Source organism: Numenius arquata, chromosome 10 (assembly GCF_964106895.1).
Source record: "Numenius arquata chromosome 10, bNumArq3.hap1.1, whole genome shotgun sequence".
Lineage (NCBI taxonomy): Eukaryota > Metazoa > Chordata > Aves > Charadriiformes > Scolopacidae > Numenius > Numenius arquata.
This window is the reverse complement of record NC_133585.1, coordinates 1527904-1546004: the sequence shown is the minus strand read 5'-3', so window position 1 is coordinate 1546004 and position 18101 is coordinate 1527904. Positions and strand designations below refer to the sequence as shown.

Below are 18101 nucleotides of genomic sequence, written 5' to 3'. Positions count from 1 at the left end.
TTTTCTTCCTGGACACACATATGATGAAATCCTACGACTTCATTTACATTTATTATTTGCATTTAATTTGCAAGGCTTGATGCTTTGATAATCTAAGAACTTCCTGTTTTAATTGGGACTGGAAGAGAAGAGAGAGCCAAAAATAAGAACTGGGGAAAAAAAATAAATAAAAATCAAACCAAGAGTGACACATGAGACAGGATTGTGTTCCTCACTGCTTCTGAAAGCTGCTTTCTATTAAAAAGGAAGCTGATAATAGCTTACATATATGTTTCGATTACTTCTTCCTATTCTACACAGTTATTTCAGGAACCCAAACATGTTGCAAAATGGAAACATTTGTTTTCCTTTGAACAAAAATAGATTATACAGCTTAAAAAAAATATATCTGCTTAGTAATGAAAGTTCTTCAAACTTTACAAAGCTAGAGCTAAATAATTCATGCCCATGTATCAGGTGAAGCCTTCCCATTCATTCTCAGCAGCAAGAGCTTATTGAATGTCCACCTCCTCAACAGAAAATTAAAAGAAAAAGAAAAAAAAACACCCAAACAAAACCACAACCAAAAAGCTTCCAGCCTGAAAGCACAGAGGTTAAACAGTCATGACCACTCACACGTATACAGTCTGTGCCCACACAGTGATTGCTGAAGGAGACCAGGTCACTCCCTAGCCTGTAGAGCCAAACTTACAGAGCGACAAGAGGCAATGATTAGCTCCCAAGAACCTCATTCCTGGATCTGACGGAGGTTTCCCCTTCCTGCTGGAATTACCTTGTCGGTAAGGCAGATAATGCAGGTTTAACTCCCGAGGTGCTGGACCACACCACACCAATCAGTTGACTCTGTTGTGACCAGTCCTGTTCCCCCGGGAACCCTCACTTCCACCCACACTAAAAGCAGCTGGGACTAACTTCACACAGCAGGTCACCTGCAGACACTCTTGAAATTAAAAAGATTGTGTGATATTCCAACACCTTGGACAAAATTTCAGTAACCAGTGATAATGTAATTACTGTGACAAACCAAGAGACCAAAATCATTTTCCCCCCTGTATTCCTCACTAAAATATACTATATAATCATGGCATTCCATATTTATCATCATCACAGGTGAAAAAAACCTAGATTTTCCACAGTTTCCACCTGGCTTTAAGTAGTATTACAATAACCACACTGCACCCAAACAGCACAGGTGAAACCACCTAAATATTGGCCTAAAGCCTTCTTTTTGTGAAGCTGCACCTTGAAGTGTTTAGCAATTAACCATGGCAATTATAATGCATATTACTTATAAACAGTTACGCTGCCTCAAAAACACACATTCTTTCACCCCTAACAATTACCAAGTGACTGAGGGTGAGATGCAAGATGCTGATTGGAACAGAGACACCAAGGCTTCACCTTAAATTAAGAAAAGCCATAGCATGAGGATGCCCAGCTGGCTTCTCCCCTACCTCTGGGGTAGACTAATGCCATGAAGCTGGTGAAAGCCTTGTCCCTACTTGGCTACAAGGCTGTTTCACAGGGATTGATGGAGGCACTGAACTGCTCTTCTTCTTCCTTCTGTTCAAAGATCACATTTAAACCCAACACCATGGCACTTGAGCAGGCTTTTCAAATTTGCAGAATTCACACTGGTTCGGTATTTTCTTCTCTCGGGAGCGCTCCACAGCACGAGGCATCATAACAGATACTTTTTTGTATTCATTATGCAGAAAGGGAACGTAAACACCCTGGTCTCACAGAGAGTCTGCACTAATGATCGGAATCAGAAAATTGACACAAACCCAATATCCCTGACAACTCAGGAAAAAACCAAAGCAGAGACAAGCTCCCCAGCAGCAGCAGGAGGTGAGTCCCCAGGTCCTGTCTCACCGCAGGCTCAGCAGCACACTGGTTTCACAGGGAATCTCCCATTCTCAGGGGGGAAAAAAAAAAAACAGAGACTTAGGAATATAGAATTCTACCTCACGTCGTCAGGAAGTAAAAACAGTCGAGAAAACATATAATTTATGAGGATTTAAAGGAATAATCGCTGCAGAGAGATAGATTTCATTTGTTGAAATATTGGGAAGTGCCAATGATCTCATTATCTTTTCCCCCACGCAAAGCAAAGCCCACAATCAATACTGGAGTTTTACACGCCATGTGGTAACTGCGTGTCGTTTTGCAATGTGTCCTTAAGCACAGAACAAACATCTGCAAAGGCCAGGACTAAATACAAAAACCAGTAAAACGGGTAGTATTCACTAGCCCCTGATACAGTGCAAAGCTGTGCACGACCAGGAGAATTTGAGTGTAATTTAACGGATTTTTTAAGCTAGTGCCGATGTGCTGTCATGTTTTCCTGCAAGACTAATACTAAATTGCAAATTTACTCTTGTACAAAATAAACCATATAAATTAAAGAGTATAACATCAGCAAGAGTTTGTGTATTTTATTCAGCAAAGAAATTGCCCACAAAATAGTCCTGCAAAGCACTTCCCTCACCTGCTGGTTTCATTAAAGCCTCCGTTCATTAAAAGCCCTCAGCTGAGGACTCTGCTGTCACACAGCCTGAGCAACCCACCCGCTCACCCGGGCTCTGCCTCCCCTCAAGATGGGAGAGAAACTCCAAATTCCTCATTCAACTGATCACACGTATCCCTAAAAGCCTTATTCTTTTAGTTTTTACTCTTATGACGGATTGGATACGCAAGCGCTGACTCTTCTCAGTCACACCGAGTCAAAATGTCAGTTGGTCCAAATTCAGCTTTTGTTCCTGAATGAAAATGTGAAGCTGGAAAAATTCTACACAATCAGCTTGTGACAGAGAACGATTTGGTCACCAATATGTTAAATTTGGCAGAAGCCTAAATTAGCTATCAGCAGGTAAACGCTACATGATTAATCACTACAGAGAACATTTTAAGGGAAAGGGGTATGTGCAGCTCAGCAAAAACATTCACAAAGACAGAGAAGCACTGGCTAATAAGTAGCCCTGTGAAAGCTGCAGCTCCTCAAGGCCGTCTCTATTTTCTTCTGCTCAGACAGAAGAATTTGTTAAAGTATTCCTTTCAAAAGGATGAAAAAAAACCCACCCAAACCCCCGAGCCCTGAATGCACACCACCTCCTACTGAGCAGAAACATCTTTAAGTTCTGGCAGTGGGTAGCTGTGATCCTGACGCTCCCCGACTCCCCTTTCGGAACACGCTGAACTTTTAACAAAGAGGCAAACGTTTGCTGGCGTTGTGCGAAGGGCTCGTGAAGTGAGAGCACGAAGAAACGGAGTACTTTTCCCACCGGACTGCTTTACTCGCAGAGTTTACCATGGAATTATTCAATAGCTCCATACCTACGTGTAAGAAGTCAGCAACGATCAATGAAGTCAAACACACCGTTAATTAACAAGCCTCACACAATGAGGTACATCGCAAACACGGATGTCTGGAGACTCAGAGCCTTGAAACAAACCACGAAGCGGCCAGCCAGGTCCCTAACACCTCAGACCCAACTAACCAAGAGCCACGGGTCCATCAGGACGCGTTACAAATTTATCCCGTTTGCAACATACTCATTTTCTTCCCCTCCCAGACAGAATAATTGGCGCTCCGCTCCCAGCTCTGTTTCTCTTAATTCCGGCAGTGTCCGGGGAAGGCGCACACGCCAAGGCGGCGGAGCCCCCCCCAGGGCACAGCAGCCTGCCCCCTCTCCCCCGCCGTTACTCACAGCGCTGCTTGGGCACGATCAGCTTCATGGGGGCGTCCGGGAGCGGCGGAGACCGGCAGGACCCTGGCGGGGTTGGGGGGGGGAGGGAGGAGGCCCTCGTTTCACGGCTGGAAGCTGCGGCCCCGCCGCCCGCCCGCCCGCGTTTGTGCGGGGCCGCCGCTCCCCGCCCGCCGCCGCCCCATTGGCGCAGGGCGGGCCCGGCCCACGCGGGAACGGGGCCGTGCCCGACCGCCGCCGCCGCATTGGCCGCCACCGGGGGCCCTCGCTCCGCCCGACCGCCCGGTGGCGGCGGGAGGGATGGGGTGAGGCGGAGGGGCGCGGCGCTCGGCTCTGCGGGGGAGGCGGCGCAGGACCCGCGGCCGCCCGACTGCGGGCCCGCCGGGGCTGCGGCAGAGGGAGGGAGGGAGGGGGCCGCCCCGCGGTACCGCCGCCGCCGCCGCCCCCCCCGCGGTACCGCCGCCGCCGCCCCCCCCGCCCCGCGGTGCATCACTTACGTGGCCTGTGCCGCCGGCCCGAGTCCATCCTCCGGCGCAGCCTGCATTTCTTGGCCGGCGAGCCCTGGCTGAGCGGCGGCAGCTCCGGGCGGAGCAGCAGCGGGTGCGGCGCCTCCCCGCAGCCGCCGTTGCTGAGGGGCGGGCTGGCGGGGTGGAAGCCGTTCTGCAGCAGCCCGACGCCCAGCAGCGAGGAGGAGGAGGAGGAGGAGGAGGAGGCGGCGGCGGGCGGCGGCCCCGCCGAGGCGCGGAGCGGCTCCCCCATGGCGGCAGCCTCTCCCCTCCCCTTTGTCTCCCGGCTCAGCTCCGCCTGGGCGCGGCGGAGCCTCCGCTCATGCCGCCTCCGTGCGCTGGGGATGCGGCGCCCGCCCGTTCCTCCGTCCGTCCGTCCGTCCGGCCCCGCACGGCGCAGGCGTCCTGCCCGCAGCGCGCTGCAGAGGGGCGGCCGCCGCCCTCCGCCGGGGACGCGGCGACCCCCCCCCGCCCCCGCCCGCCACCGTGCGCGCTCCCCAGCGCCGCGGGGCTCCGGGAGCGCGCCCGGGGCACGGCCAGGCTGGGAGGCGGCCCCCGCTGCGGGTTGGGCCGCCGTGGCCGTTGGCACCGTCGGCTCGGCGCGTCCGCACGCACAGGCGTGGCTCGGGGACCCCGGCGCGCCCCGCACACCCCCCGCCCTCCCCCCGCCAAGGTGCTCCCGCGTCACCGTCGCCATTCAAGTTTTTGTCCCGTTTCCAGGCGTTTCCTCCCCAGCTCGGGGGGAGCGGGGTGACCTTGAACGCGTTCGACCTCGGGCTTTTTCAGTCCCTTGGCTTTCCCTACCCAGCACCGGTAATGGCGGGACCCGCCGGGACTCACCCCCCCGCACCCGGACATCCCAGTGCGAAACCACATTTTCTGAATGAAATACACGCAATATCAAACGGACGCAAACACCACCAGGGCGAACTGCGGCGTCGCGTAGACTCAAAAAGAAACACTAATTGCGTTCTGCTCCGCGCACGAAGGTCGTTTCTTTACAGGAACTACCCCTCGCTCCACGGGCGATTGTCCTTAAAGTGAGAACAGGTCACATCACGGCTCCTCCTTACGCCTAAAATTAGCAGAGGACTCGGGCCCTCCGCTTTAAAACACCTACAGAGAAGGAAGAGCTGCTCCCACTGCCCCCCGAAACGGACAGGGCGTTAAGAATTGTTTCGTGAGAGAGAGAACGTGACATTCTCCTTGGCTGGGACCAGAACATCACATTTCGGTAACTGGGAAGAAGCCACCGAAAAAAACCACACGCGTGTGAAGTTGGGGAAACAAAGAAAGAATTTTTGAGAATGAAGAAAAGAGTTTTAAGAACAAAGGACAAGTAAAATTTTCCTCCTCAAAACCAGTAACCAACGTTCTCAAGATGATTAAAACACTCCAAATTTTCCTCATTTCCTAATGCATCGTAACTGCTGTAACTACCAGCCCCAAAAAGTTTTGAGTTTTGTTTAATACCCGTGAGGAACAGTCTAGGTAGAGCTGATCCCCATTTACAGCAAGGAGAAAGCATGGCCTAGACACCTTTCTGAGGTTCTTCCCAATCTTTTCTTTCTAATTAAATAATTCCCTAATATTTTGCTGTAAATATTGCACAGTTATTCCCAGGAGAGCCGTGGACTGGACCATGCTGAAGAGAAGAAGTCAGGAAAATACGAGCTGAATCACTGACAAGTTTGGGGTCAGTGCAGACCAAGGGCACGTGACAGCCACAAACGCCACCTCAAATAATGCCGGAGAAAATACAAAAATGGAGAAAGGTTAAAGACTGTCCAAAGCAAGTGACAGGTTTTATGTACGGGGACGGATTCACTTCTCAGTGTGGAAGTCTCCCCAATCTCGTAAACTCTCCAGCAGGAACGCACGAAAACACTTTCCAAACCCTTTGTGTTGTGGAAAGATTAAGTTTCAAACCAATGTGCTGCTTTATCTAAACAATTTCAGACTCTGGTATGATTAATATCACATGAACGGATTTCTTCACCGCAAAATACCCCCTTTTTCATATTATTTTTGTTTATACTTGTTTAATTTTGGAATGGGCTTTTGGAAAGGTTTTACATACCCTCTTCGGGTTTGATTTTGGAATTCTTCAGCTCTTCCGCAATATAAATTAAGACAAAGGGAATAAAATTAGAGTATATTTAATGTATGCTATGAGGGTAAGGGTTTAAACAGAAGGAATCTCATGGCCTCAGGTTTGTTTGGGGCACAAGCACACCACAGTGTGAGCCACTTGGCACTGGGGGGACAAAGACCTGAGCAGAAATAAACCGTCCTGCTACTCTGATGGATGAGCAGTTGGCTCAGGACCTGCTCTCTGCTGGGATTTCATCCAGAGCTCCGTTTGCGAGGCAAGACATCGCAGCACAACTGCCTGAAAGCAGGTATTGTTTTTCAGAGGTCCCGCACCCTCTTGCCTTCACACCATAAATACACCCCCAGTCTGTCACCGCCTGCTCCACAGCCCTTTAGAGGCATTCCTGTATCTTTTATATGTATTTCATAGAATCATAGAATGGTTTGGGTTTGAAGGGACCTTAAAGATCATTGAGTTCCAACCCCCCTGCCCTGGGCAGGGACACCTCCCACCAGACCAGGTTGCTCAAAGCCCCATCCAGCCTGGCCTTGAACCCCTCCAGGGATGGGGCAGCCACAGCTTCTCTGGGCAACCTGGGCCAGGGTCTCACCACCCTCACAGTGAAGAATTTCTTTCTAGTACCTAATCTAAATCTCCCTCTTTCAATTTAAAACTGTTACCCCTCATCCTAATGCTCCACTCCCTGATCAAGAGTCCCTCCCCATCTCTCCTGTAGCCCAACGCCATTATAAGGTCTCCCCAAAGCATCCTATTCTCCAGGCTGAACAGCCCCAACTCTCAGCCTGTCTTCATAGGAGAGGGGGTCCAGCCGTCTGATCATCTTCATGGCCTCCTCTGAACCCATTCCAACAGGTCCATGTCCTTCCTGTGCTGAGGACTCCAAAGCTGGACACAGGACTCCAGGTGGGGTCTCACAAGAGCGGAGCAGAGGGGCAGAATCACCCCCCTCGCCCTGCTGGCCACACTTCTTTTGATGCAGCCCAGGATGCGGTTGGCTTTCTGGGCTGCCAGCGCGCACTGCTGGCTCATGTTGAGCTTCTCATCCACAAGCATTCCCAAGTCCTTCTCCTCAGGGCTGCTCTCCAGCCATTCTCCACCCAACCTGTATTTGTGCTTGGGACTGCCATGTCCCAGGTGCAGGACCCTGCACTTGGTGTGGTTGAACTTTCCTAAGGTTTGCATGGGCCCACCTCTCAAGCCTGTAAATTGTTACAAGTCAAGAACTAGGTGGAACATCCAACAGCCACCAATGAAGTCAGGGCATGTATCACAGGGGCAGTTTCTAACACTTTGATGGCACTGGGCTCAGACCAGTGAAGGACCTGAAGGAATCTGCTATAGTGACTCACTGCCTATGACACACCTGCACAGCAAACACTCCATGGGTTATTCCATCCCTGCACTGCAGATTCCCAGCTTTCTGCCACCTCCGTTTATTTGTTTATAAACACAGAGAGCCAGGCTTCAATTCTCTAACTCCATGAGTCAGCTTCAGCAAACTAATGACTACCTTCTGGTTAAGATCCTCTGCCACTGGATGAAAAGTGCTGTGCTCCAGCCCTTCCAGTTTCAAAACCAATGGAACTAAAAAAAAACCACAACCACAAAGACCAAGCCACGCAGAACCCCACCCTTTCAGGTGTGTTATCAGGCAACCTGGCCTGAAACTTTTAGGAACCTACAAGGACTAGCTCCTCCTCCCTCGTTCCGTGGGGCTCCCGGATCCCTGGTCAAGGCTAAGCTAAAATAAGCATCAAACAGGTGCAGCTCACATGGAAATCCATTAGTCAGGAGTCAAAAAAGCCTTACATAGCACCAGTGCAATATAAAAATTGAAAATAAAGCAAATACAGTACAACTTAATAAATTAACGTAAAAATACTAAGAGCATTCCTTGCAAGAAATCAGATACTGTTGATTTAGGTATAACACACATCAAAAGGAAAGTGCCAAGTCTAGGAGTCCAGTATTTCTTCCTAATTTCTTTTCAGAACTGGGAAAAAACCCTTACTTTTTTGGCGTGTGCAGGACCTTCAAAAGACACGTGTTTGAAATATATTTTAATGCTCTTTTCCCCTTCAGTTGCAGGGTGAGAAGAACAACAGTCAAACATAACTGTATAATGACAAATCAAATGGGACAAACCAGCTCTAAAACTGTGTAGAATTCTCATCCAGAAAATGCAATGACAGAGAATTTAAGAGGGGACCCAAAGGGCTCTAGTGTTACCAGTGCGACCACGGGAGAGCTAAGCCTGGCACCAGAATTCTCCTTTCTGAGAGGGGACACCGACTGCAGATGACAGAGGAAGCGAAGGGCATAAATTTCATCAGATGCCTAAATCTTTGCCAGATTGAGGCCAAGCAAGATTCTATCGAGCCCATCAGTTCCTTCTCTCCCCACCCACCTCCTGGTGCAGGCTCCTTTTGATTACACCTTCTGTGACAATTAAATGTGATTTAATGAGGAAAAGCCCTGTTCCCCTGCTCAGAGCTGAAGCTCGTCTCTCTCCATTGAGGGAGAGAAAGATGGAGAAAGGCGTCCTGTGTGAGCAGGAACTTTGCTTTGGTGGTCTCAGCAGCCCTCAGGAGGAACCTTCTCTCACTTCACTGATGACAAAAAGAGCGCAGATAGATCTCCTGAGCGCCCAGCTGAGTGTCCACCACAGGTGGTACAAATGCTACCTGGAAAGAGTTATCTGGACTAGGACATGACTTAAGTATCTGAAACCATATCCTAGTCTGGGGAATAACAGTCAGAAGTCGTCTTACCAGCCTGCCCATCCCTATGGCCACACGTCGCAGTAGCCCCAGTGGTTTCGACAGTTTCCCTCTGGCAGTTCTGAGCTGAGGTTAGAGATTGTGGTTCCCTCATTCATCCCAACTGAAAACCATGCAGCAGTCACAGAAGAGTCAGAACCTCTTCCTTCGAAAGCCCTCCCTGCCAACATCTCTGGTTCTCCGTGTTCACCCAGACTTCCCAACTCCACTTGCAGGTGCATTTACTCACCATAACTTTTAACTGATCCCTGGCAGAGCTGGCGGTGCCCTTCATTGATAGGAAACAAAAAGCCTTCGGTGCCCTAGTTCAGACATTTCAAATAGAAGTCCCCAAATTAGTAAACATTTAAAATCTAGTCCTTGATTATTGCTTAGGAGTACAAACCAGTGAAGATAAGTAGGTGTCGGAGGTGAATCTATCCTTTTTCCATGCCACAGTCGCTATTTTGCAGAGATTTTGTAACAAAGGAAAAGCCAGGTAATGGATTCAAACTATCAGGTATATAAAAAAGGTCAAAATCTCATTTCAAATACACTCTCCTTTGCCCCCATCCACTCTCTCTCACACCGAAGTATCTGGCTCACTGTACTGCTGCTTATCTTTAACTATCAAACTTAAATATACAAAATGTAACTGGAAAACATGCAAGTTCTCAACCTACTGATTGAGAAATACTGTTCATCATCATAAAAAAAAATAAAAATGATTGCAACTAGTAGCAGAGCATTTAGTAGAGAAAACCATGGCCTTTGCTCCTGACTGCTTCCCCACAGACAATCACCCTCACGTGTGTATTCATACTCATTTTGCTTGGCTGAATGTGTAGGAAGTGTCCAGCACAGGGTAGAAAGGACACCCAGCTTTTATTTTCCTTCTTCCAAACTAGGCCACAGATGGGAATGAGTGTAAAAGGCGCCTCTCCTCAACCACCCCCAGCAGCAGGGAAGCCTGTGTCTGAATGAGCATTTAAGCAGAGGGTTAAGTCCAAACACCACAAATAATGTGGATGTAAAACTTTTGTACTTGAACAGTATGACTTTGCTTTCAGATAGATAAGCCAAAGATTTGTTTAGGGTTTTGATGCTGCAAAAACATTTAATATGTCCTTGTGAGATTAAGCTGAAACCACAGATAATAAAACTCATATGCTAATCTTGGTATAAATATCGTTTTTATCCATGTTTGCAAAGAATCAGACTCGTGTAGGAAGGGGCTGTGCTATAAATGACAAATTTGTTCCTAAAGGCTCCAACTACCTAGTAACAAAGAAGGGAAACAACGGAACACGAGGCTAACACTGGGCTGGTTTGCCGTAGTTACATCCTCTGATATTTTGGGGACTGGTGACCTTTCAGAGTAAATATTACAGTGAAGAGTTTGTCCTGTGCAATGCGTTTTGTTTTGTTCACGAGGACAATTTAGAGCTTTCAGGTTTTCACAAGGTCAATATAAACTATGTACACACACAAAAAAAGAAAAACAGAACTATAATCACAGACTTCTGTCTTTTCATTTGATACGCTGTGAAAAAAAACCCAAAAGAAAGTAACTTCCAGGGTCTCTCCTGCACAGAAGGCAACCTGTGTTTAACTGCAGGAATCTCAGTGTCACCAAAATATTTGTTTTCTTGTAATAAAATGTAACTAGCAGAAACACAAACTTGGTCTAAGGGGAATTTAAGACTCAAAGAGACCGTTTGGGTCATCAGAACAAGTTCTTTGAATCAATGACTAACCTGAAAGGGTCTAAGAAACAAACATAGGATTTTCAGTTATCCTGTAACATACGACTGAACACCCTGGGACCAAAGCATTATTTTGCCACTCACATGTCAAGTCCTAATTATACACATCTATTGTTCTTTTTACCCAAGAATGGTAAATCAGACTCCTCGATCTCATGAACACTGCTATCAAATTTGTCATATTTATCCTTATTTTTGACATGGAAGTCAGATAAAAGAAGCTACCCAGTTACTTTTGGTGCCAGCCATTTCACACGTGGGAAGACAAAAGAAAAGCATCGTGTATCTCCTGTACAACAGGAGAAAAAGATACCGTTTTTGTTTACCAAAGCTCTGCATCCACTGAAAACAAAACTGATAGGGCTGAGACATCAATCTCTCCTACTTTTTGCCCAATTGCTCTAAAAGTAACAAGCACCAATTGATTTGCTTTTCCTCCATTTATAAAAGTTACTTAGAATACCAAAGGAGACACGTAGCTTATCTTCATTCCATTTCCTCTTGGAAGGAAAGGAGAAGAAAAAGAAAAGTGAACAAGCAGATAAGCCCAGAGGAAGGTGCAGCCACCCCAGCAGATGAAAATGCTGCTGCAGGGGTCACCAGGCGTCCGTGGGCAAGGACAGCAAATATGAGAATCCCCACAAATGACACGACAGGATCTAGTCTCCATTCCCAGCCCCAACTGAAACCCAGTATAAACTGGAACTGATACGCCTGACCTAAAATCCTAAACCAATAAAAGCCGTCTGATTTACAACCTCCTCCTTATTGCCAGTTTTCAGACCTTAGATCCTCCCAAAACATATAAATCAAACACCACCTACATAAACCAAGTCATTTGCAGAGTGGATTAATTCCCACATTTTGAGGCAAATACAAACAGCACCAGATTGACACATCACGACTGTTTTCATAGGATTAGCAAAGACTACCTAATTAATGAAAACATAAAAAAAAAAAAAAAAAGAAGAGCTCTCTCTTTCCTGCAGAGAGAAATCAGGCTGGAACCCTAGTTTCAGTGAACTAAAAAGTCTGTGGTTAAAATAGAAAAATGCAATTCTCCCCCCTATTAACCAACCAAGTAGAAATTTGGTTGCTGATCTCAGTCACAGCACAGACTGGCCTAAGGAAAAAGGCAGATGACATTCACATAGTTCTGAATTTAAACACTTTGCACTTCTGTAGTGCCCTGTACCCACAGATCGTCAGACACTTCACCAACTGCGTAGAACTGCTCTTCTCACCTCCCATTTAAAGGAACAAGAACTAGTGAGAGAGCTGAGAAGGGACTTGCAGAAAGGTTTTGCCTCCAAACTAAAACCCATATTTGGGCCAGTCTGACCCAAACCAGAAATTAAAATACCCATGCCCCTCAACTGGAAAGTTTAGTTGCAGAGTCATTTTCAGATTGTTAACTTGTTTGCCTGGCCAGGGGCAGTGCCATATTAGAAAGCTGAAAGACTTCTGTTTGAAAAACATTAGAATATCTTAATTTTCTTAAAAGGAATCCTGATTTTTCTCAGCCAATCATAGATTCAAGACACAGCTTCAGTTCCCCAGAAGTTACAACCTCAGCAAAATTGGGTAGAAATCTAACAATGCTTTGGGTTGGCCAATTAGCAGTCAAACCTAGATTTCATCAGGCAGAACATGCTGTCTCTGATATGGCAGGGCTGTGGAAAGACTCCTCCTTCCTGCTGCTTATTGAAAACAGGATCCATTTAGATTAAAAGCACAAACAAAAAAACCCCACCCCCACTTGCAGTTCCAGCAAATTAACTCATCAGTATCAGCTTCCCTTGTTGAAGCTCCCTCAGCCCATTAGAAACATACATTTTCACGTCACTGACGTTTTGCTGTTCTGCTTGTAGAATTCAGTGAAAAGCATGTACATGCACAAAAGTTATGTCATTTGGCTGTCACCAGCATGATCAAAGTTCTAGGCACACAGGTTACTGACCTCAAATCACACTGTCTGAAGTCCTTGTTTGAAATAATTTGTTATTCTCTACGTCAGTAGTTATTTAATCTGTCGTTTACTACATTTACAACTGAACAAAATAAAGAAATTGAAAGTACTGCTTAGTTTTCTTAACACATTCTCCTGTCCCAGTGCAGGAGTAGTTTCAGCTGTACTAGCAAATAGCCTGCTTTTTAAAAGTAAGGATGTATAGGCATCTGCAATGAACATCAATGATTTCTAATGTTAATAGAAACTTCAACTCCCAGTTAAAGAATCGTAGTTGGGAAACATGAACATCTCACTGAAACGTGCCAGAGTGTCCCCTTCATTCCTTCAGCTGGGAATCATTCAGGACTACTACAATGAAATTGTGTTCCATATTTTCATTGCCTGATGACTGGCCAACACGGAGGTAACACCTGACTTCTTTAGGGTAGAGGATACGTAGAGCCAAATGAAACTGGATCCCCAGCAACCAGTGACACTGAACTTTGATATGAGTTAATAATCCAGAGGAAGGACGGGAACAAAGGGAACTGGGGGGGAAAGGGGAAGATGAGCTATGGACTTGCCTAATAAGAGGCCAGTGATCCCAAGTTTGTGGTCTGTGTTCTCTTCCCATCATTGGCAGGCATCAGCATCAGCTGTTGTTTCATCAGCTCAGCCCCACATTGTGATACCACCTTTCAAACTGCAGCCAGGGAGAAGGGCAGACAGAGAAAAAGAAACAAAACAGAGAGGATTACAGCCAACAATACGGTACTACATCCATCCCAAGCTAAGATGGCATGGAGCTTCCCATCATCCCCATATCAATAACATTCTCAATAATATTCATCAACCAATTTATTAAGAATTCTGAGGTGAAAAGGTTATTCACAGGAACGTTCCTGTGATGAGGCTTTAATAAATCACAGTTCTTGGAGAGAAAGAAATACATACCACATTAGACATCCCTTGCCCAAGTTCACTGCTGAGATTCTTGGTGGCCATGGCTCCTTTCGAGCCCCAGTAGCTTGCTACACCATCCACCTAAAAACGAAAAAGCACATTAAAAAATGTGGCATGTGTAACACATCCTCGAGCTGCGCCGTGGCAGAATTTGCAGGGTACAGCTACATTTGTTATACCTGAAATCCAGCCTCATGTTTATTTGTAACAGCAACAGCCATCTGATTAAAACAATAATAAAACTACAGCATCTATTCCTCAGTCATTTTTCTTGGATAATTAATTTGCCAAGAGCATGAGTCACCCAGTTAGAAATGAGTTAGAGAATGACTCATTTCTAACTTTATACTAACACTATCCTTAAAATAAAAGGATTCCTCCCTTACCCCTAAACTGTTGCACGTTTTAGTTCTTTTCACAATACCAAAATCTGCTTTATATAGAATATTTGGATTAATTGCTGGAATAATTATCTTCATTTTATAATGTCATTCACCAGAAAGATCTCATGGTGCTTTATAAACACGTGTGTATTCTTCAGCGCACCCACGTACACGATGAAGCCCAGTAGCACGACAGTACTTGGCACCACTGCACAAAAGCACCTGAGGAACTGCAGGCAGGTCCTGCAATCAGCTGAGACTGCAACAGGCAACTCAGGCACACAAGCCCAGTAACTAACGATGGGATTCCACCACTAACATCTCAGATTTTGCAAAACGGGTTTATTCTGAGTCTGGAGGGTCGGATCAGCCAAAGCTTGGTAACACTCAGCATTTCAGTGGAAACCTTTCCATTTCTTCAGATCCCAGGTGCCAGCAGACTTTTGGTGGGGAAGCCTGGCCTCTTGCAAAACTCTGCCTGTCCCTGGGCTGCAGCGTGTTGTGACAACATCGGGCAGGGCAGCACCAAAGAAGTGCATTTTGAACTACATTAGGAAATCCTCCCTATCTCAGCTCTGCAAGTCTGGATGTGCGCGAAGGCTGCAATCCAGCCCAGCCACCTGCCTGTTCGACTCCTTGCTGAAGAATTGCCGGAGATGCAACTCCATGGGCCATCGAGCCCATCTACGACTCCCTGACAGAGGAGATGCAGCCCTGCCCCTCTGTCCCACCAGCACTTGTGCCCGCTCTTCTGCTCTCCCACCACTTCTTTGGCCATGGAGATCTACTTGTTGATTTGGCTGGAAATAATGGTGTAAGAATGTGTTAAAAAAATTAGCTGCTTATTAATCCATCCTTTGAGAAGCACCTGAGACTTCAAGAGATTTCTTCATCTTTTATAGAATCATAGAATTGCCCAGGTTGGAAGGGACCTTTCAGATCATCCAGTCCAACCATCAACCCAACGCTGACAAAACCACCGCTAAACCATGTCCCTCAGCACCACGTCTGCCCGGCTTTTAAATACCTCCAGGGACGGTGACTCCACCACTGCCCTGAGCAGCCTCTTCCAATGTTTCACAACCCTTTCAGTGTGAAAATTGTTCCTAATCTCCATCCTAAACCTCCCCTGGCGCAACTTGAGGCCGTTTCCTCTTGTGCCATCACCTGTTCCTTGGGAGAAGAGACCGATCCCCCCAGGCTACACCCTCTTTTCAGGGAGCTGTAGAGAGAGAACATCATCTGCCGGTTCACTTTGAGGTAAAAAGACCGTGTTTCTCTCCAAGGGCTGCAAAGAGCACTGTAGTCCGACCGCACAGCACAAATACAGGCTCCTCTTTTCAGGAGCATGACTTCATTCCAGGCAGGGCAGATGTCTAGCATCTATTAAGGTCCCTGCCTTCTGTTTTTCCTACAGCATGGGCAGTGCCCAGCCTGAAATACTAATAAAATAAAAGCTTGAAAAAAAAAAAAAAAAAAGAAAAAGATGAACTCAGACCAAAACAGGAAACGCCCTGGGCCATTCGCTATTGTCAAAGAGCCATTATTTTCGAGTCCTTTAGATTTAAGTCGCTGGTTAAGAAATTTCTTTCCTAAATGCTCATTCCTTGCCCTTTTATTGTGCTGTAGGATAACCCTGTCACCCAATACTAGACGTTCATTTTGATACCTAAACTAAGAGGCTAGTGCAGAGAGCAAGGTGCCTCCAGAGGGTGATTGTGGTTATATTGCTTAGCTGTACCCTGCAGTGTAACCCCACTTCCAGAACACGAATTTAACTTAGGCCTGAAAGTATTCTGAGCATTTCTCTCCGCTGGCTCTGCAGGAAGTCCAAGGTAAAACATGTGAAGGTCAGTGGCGTGGTCCCGCTCGAATTGCATCTTCACATGAGTTCAAGGAGAAGCCCCGAGTGCCCAAAGCCCTGACGACATCCCGAGGAAGGGGACATAATGTCAGGGAACGGCACTGGTTTCTGAGGTCAAGGCAGTTGATACTTGCCAAGAGTAAAAGCAGCTTTGTCCCGGGCACCAGAGCCAGAAGATGAGCAACACTACACTGAAATCTGTAATGGCTACACCGTAATGGATCCTGCTCCTCGGATTTAGCCCACGTTACATGAGCATTGAGCTTCTTGCTCTTGAACCGCATCTTTGTGAGACACCTTATATTTTTGAGACACAGAAGTGTTCAGTCTTCTGGCATCTACCCAGAACTTAGAGATACATACATGTGCACACACTCTCTTTAGTGGAAATCTTTCAGATTCTTCAGCTCTCAGCTATATATCTGAGAGATATTTAGATATATCTTGGCCAGTTTCCCTATTTCAGAATTGCATTACTCTAGATATATATTGACTTCATGTTACAATTTCTTTATCTTGTTAAGTTTCTAGTAAGATGACAGAGCAATAGTTGAGAATGTAACTATCAACAGAATGTCTTTGGTAAAACTTTCTGGGGCTGTTCTGAGGCTCTGGGACCATTAGACAGCTATTCACAGCCTGTATTTTATGTAACACTACAAAAGAAGAAACAGCATTCTCAAAAAAAGTAATCATAAGGATTAAAGCTTGAATTTCTCACACCATGAAGAATTTCCAAAAGCAGCCTGGAACTGAACTAAAACTTCTGAAACCTCAATTGAAATAAAACTCAAACATGTGTTTCATTTTAGGAAAGTCAGCCCTGAGATTTTACTTTTATATTATGGTTACCCATGTTGGTATTTATACAGCTCTGTGCATGATTGAAACAGAATCAACAACACATGGAGAGAAATAAAGTTTGACTAATAAGATTTGGAATTTATCCCCAGCCCTTAACCTGAAGGTTACAAGCTAACACGCCGTCTGCAGAGAAAATAATTAACATCGTGTATGGCAAAAAGTGGCAACGGGCCTAGTCCCAGGCTTGGAGCTAAAAAGATATTATGCAGATATCTGCAGAACTTAGGCAGAGGTTTAGAAATAAAAAAAGAAGCAAAAACCAAGGGGCATTTCAGGGAACCAAATGGAGTTTGGATACACAGTTCAAACACACCTCATAAAATATAAGCAGCACATATAATAAACATTTTCTAAAGTAGCCAACGTCCCTGGACTGCGTCTGTCCTCCTGTATTAACAACACTACCTCATTTCTATGTCCAAAGGACATAAGGACTTGAAATCCATAGGAAAACTAAAACGCAAGATTCTGGGCATGTGAAAACAGGGGCAAAACTCATCCTGACTTCTCGAAGTACATGATTCGATTTGTTATTCCAGCTGTAGAGCCATCGCTAACAGCATGTCCTGAGACATCAGGGTCACGTTGAGTAGGAGGGAAGAGTATTACACACCCAGTCAATACCCATCAGTCTTCCTGCTTGTGGGTTCTCTGGCAAAATTTCCAATTCTGGGATTACCAGTAGCTCAAAAATGCAAGATTCATCATGATCACAACCCAAAGTGAGACAGGGTACTGGGCCTGGCTGGGATGGAGGTAATTTTCTGGGGCACATCACAAACACCCACAAAATTAGTTCTCTGGAAAAGCCATCTATGCAGATTTGTTCTTAAAAATAATAAGACAGCACACAATTTAAGAGTGGTCATCTTTTCTTGTATAAATACGCTTTCAGAAACAAACCTTTGACTGTGTATTTTTTAAAGAACTGTTTTGTTATTTATAACACATATCTTAGACACCTGATAACTAACTACACTATTCCTTACGTGACTATGAATCAGACAAAGCAGCTGATACATTTTTAGGACAAATACTCGTGTCACAATGTGAAAACTGTTCTTACCGTTTTCTCCCACGGAGGCCGCTTTTGCTGTTAGATTGACTAATAGATATAGTGGGGTTTGGCCTGATCAGCTGCCTCATGTCTAAATGCTTCAGCCCCATTCTTAGTCATCACTGGTGGCCTTATAGCATCTGCTGCCAGAGTTAGAGAAAGACC

General features: G+C 46.1%; 1 protein-coding gene across 4 annotated transcripts in view; it reads right to left on the bottom strand.

Annotated features, from left to right (window-relative positions):
* The window catches only part of PANK1 (pantothenate kinase 1), a 39963-nt gene extending 21862 nt beyond the window's left edge, over positions 1-18101 (bottom strand). For 2 of the 4 annotated variants that reach the window (XM_074154380.1, XM_074154383.1), the window contains exon 1: positions 3711-3738. In XM_074154380.1, coding sequence (XP_074010481.1) covers positions 3711-3738 — 28 coding nt within the window. Of the gene's footprint in view, positions 1-3710; positions 3739-4204; positions 4606-13389; positions 13509-13759; positions 13850-17945 lie in introns of those variants that run through there. The other 2 variants (XM_074154382.1, XM_074154379.1) reach the window with 2 other exon arrangements.